Below are 2,768 nucleotides of genomic sequence, written 5' to 3' on the forward strand. Positions count from 1 at the left end.
CGGTGTTCTGGATTAAAGTCATGACAGAATACCCTGAGATCGCCACCACAGCACTGAAAACTGAGACTTTGATGTTATACTCATGTTATGTTGTTGGCGCAATGTTACGAGGAAGCTGCTAATAAAGTTGCATACAAGTACACATTGAATTCACATTTATATACTCCCCCCCCGCCCGGGCCGCAGTAAAATTGTCAAGCGTTGACCGGTCCGCAGTGATAAAAAGGTTGGGGACCACTGCTTTACCCTATCAAATAGCTTGAAGCAATGACAGAGATCTGTGCAGAATCTTGGGTATTTTGTTTCTATACGTCATGTGTTTATACTGGGTCTAGCTCTACCACACCTCCCCATTAAGCTGCCTCAGTGAGTTCCCCAAACACCTGCTTCCCATTAGCTAATGACACTTGAAACGTGCCTCCAAGGCAGTCGCTGATTGGATCAAGGGAAACAACAAAAACAATAATCAAGAATGCTATCTTGGGTCAGTGAAATGTTTAATTCTCCACTCCAAAAACAAAACACTGATGCAAGTTACAGAGAAAGCGGGACACAATACTTGAGTATGAGGCAAGAATTCAGTGAGAGAATAAGGACTTTGAAATACAGGATACAAACTTGCATTCTCAGTTAAAAAAGGGGGGAGGGGTTATTTTGTCAAAAAAAAACCAACAAAGTTGATTGTGGGACAAAACCTCACTGAAAGAAATGAGTGAGTTTAGTTTGCCTGTTGGCTCCTGCAAGTCTACCTCATTTAGCTGTGTTTTTCAGTGACCATCTTATAAACTCTAGAAAGTCTACAACTAGAGCTAGAAATTATATATAGTGTGTATTTTTGCTTCCATAGCTGCAATGTAAACTGAATGCACAACTTCTTCCCAAACAAGTTTCCTGTTCATTGGTTTGGAACACAAAACTCATTCTTTAGTAAATAAGCAAGTTTATAATAAATCACTCCATTTCAAAGCTTTAGAGCAGCAGGAAATACTTAAAAATGGGTGTGAATGAAAACTACACAACCCATAATCCAGTGTTTTCTGTCTAGTCTGGATGCAGAGGCAGCTGGCTGCTTGCACTTTAATGAGACTCATCTTGCAGCTTCTACAAATTTCACCTGCTCTGGAAAACAGTGGCATAGGTAAGCAGATGATTCAATCTCACTCTCGCCTCAATGATTATGTTGGACTTTTAGTAGCTTTTGGATTCATGTATTCTGTAAAATGTAACTGTTTCAGGCTGTCTGTAAATGTCCTGATGCTGTTTGTTTTTTTTTTTGGTTTTTTTGCCAAATTCATGTTTTTGCTCTCACCATTCTCAAAGTAAAAGCGATGGAAGTCATGTCCTTCCACCAGGTTGCCCAAGGCCTCGGGCTCAAAGGAAGTCAGTCCAGGATCACAGATCTTCCTGTTACACAAAAAAAGAGAACACAATTAGTTAAGGAAGCAAACAAATTATTACAGTATATCCAGTAACATGTTACGGTACAAACACAGAGAGAACAAACTTACGCATAGGCCTCAAAGTCTCCATTGTTGATAGACTCAATCAGCTGCTCGGTAACTTTGATAATTTCTTGTTTGCGAGCTACAACACAAGATCACAAAGCATCATCAGCTACATAAACTGATGCAAAAACCTGGAGCTGTTATTGCATTTCAGGCAAATGTAGATCTCAGTGCAGCTTCAAATGGGCTCTAGTCCACAAATTATAAGGACTTCTCATGTATTAGAAATGGGAGGCACTCACAGTATTTCACAAAGTTTTTATTATTTCATGTCTGAGTAACAAAACAAGAAGGCCTCCCATGACTAATAGTTATATCAGGCAGGAAAATGCAAAATGACACGATTCTTTTCTCCTAACAAGGCTCAACATGAACAAAGACAATCCAATACTCACAAAAGCAGGTTTAACTGAGTAATGTTGACAGTTACCTTTATTGTTATGGGTGCAGGCTGGGGGATATTGAAAAAATTACTTCATTTGTGCAACAGAAAGACATGTTAGAGAATTAAAAAAAAAAAATCTATCAGTCCTTCCCCTACATTATCTTCACAGACATAACACTGAGCATCGACATGAGTGTGTACAGTATGTGAGTCAGCTCTTTAATGTGTGAGTCAGTGTTTGGCTAAGTCAGAATGGAAGGCAAATGGAGAAGAACATTTGTTTGTACAAGACAAAGATACAGTGTCTTCTTCAAATCAAATCCAGGAGAATACAGTAGAAGGAATGAGCAGACAATTTAGGGGCCAAAAACAGAGGTTTCTTTTAACTGGGGGAGAAGTCACTGCAACACAATGAGCAATAATCTCAACATCCAGTAATCAAAATCAAGAAAATAATTTGGAAACCATGAACACAGGAACTGAGGCATCTATATAGAGTATAGAGAGCCGCTTCCTCCAGTGATGTTCCTACTGCTCAGGGACTTGCTCTGAACTCTCTGAACCGAGGAGGTAGAAGTCTGGCTTGAGTCATATATCTGTGATGAAGTGAGGATACTGCTCACTAAGCTTCCCAAGTGTGTGTGTTGGGTGGGGTACGTGACAGATATAAGGGTTGATTAAACCATAAGTATAGGAGCACAGGAAAAAGCAGGATAGAAGTTATTGGGGAAAAAAAATGTGATATTTTCAACAAAACATGAAAAGGAGGGGAAAATAGAAATGAGATATATAGTAATGATGAATCACATAAATAGGCAGGCAAATACATGAGAAGAAGCAAGTACTGTACAATTTCAGCATCAACCTCTGGCATAAAA

General features: G+C 39.2%; 1 protein-coding gene across 7 annotated transcripts in view; it reads right to left on the bottom strand.

Moving 5' to 3' along the window:
• Window positions 1-2,768, bottom strand: part of camk2d2 (calcium/calmodulin-dependent protein kinase (CaM kinase) II delta 2) — a 36,726-nt gene that overhangs the window by 6,663 nt on the left and 27,295 nt on the right. For 4 of the 7 annotated variants that reach the window (XM_020596964.1, XM_020596961.1, XM_020596963.1 and 1 more), the window contains exons 17-19: window positions 1,936-1,956; window positions 1,509-1,584; window positions 1,310-1,404 (exon numbers count right to left, since the gene is read on the bottom strand). In XM_020596964.1, the coding sequence (XP_020452620.1) occupies window positions 1,310-1,404; window positions 1,509-1,584; window positions 1,936-1,956 (192 nt within the window). The remainder of the gene's footprint in view (window positions 1-1,309; window positions 1,405-1,508; window positions 1,585-1,935; window positions 1,957-2,768) is intronic. The other 3 variants (XM_020596966.1, XM_020596965.1, XM_020596968.1) reach the window with 1 other exon arrangement.

This window comes from Monopterus albus, unplaced genomic scaffold (assembly GCF_001952655.1).
Source record: "Monopterus albus unplaced genomic scaffold, M_albus_1.0 scaffold32.1, whole genome shotgun sequence".
In the NCBI taxonomy this organism is placed as follows: Eukaryota; Metazoa; Chordata; class Actinopteri; order Synbranchiformes; family Synbranchidae; genus Monopterus; species Monopterus albus.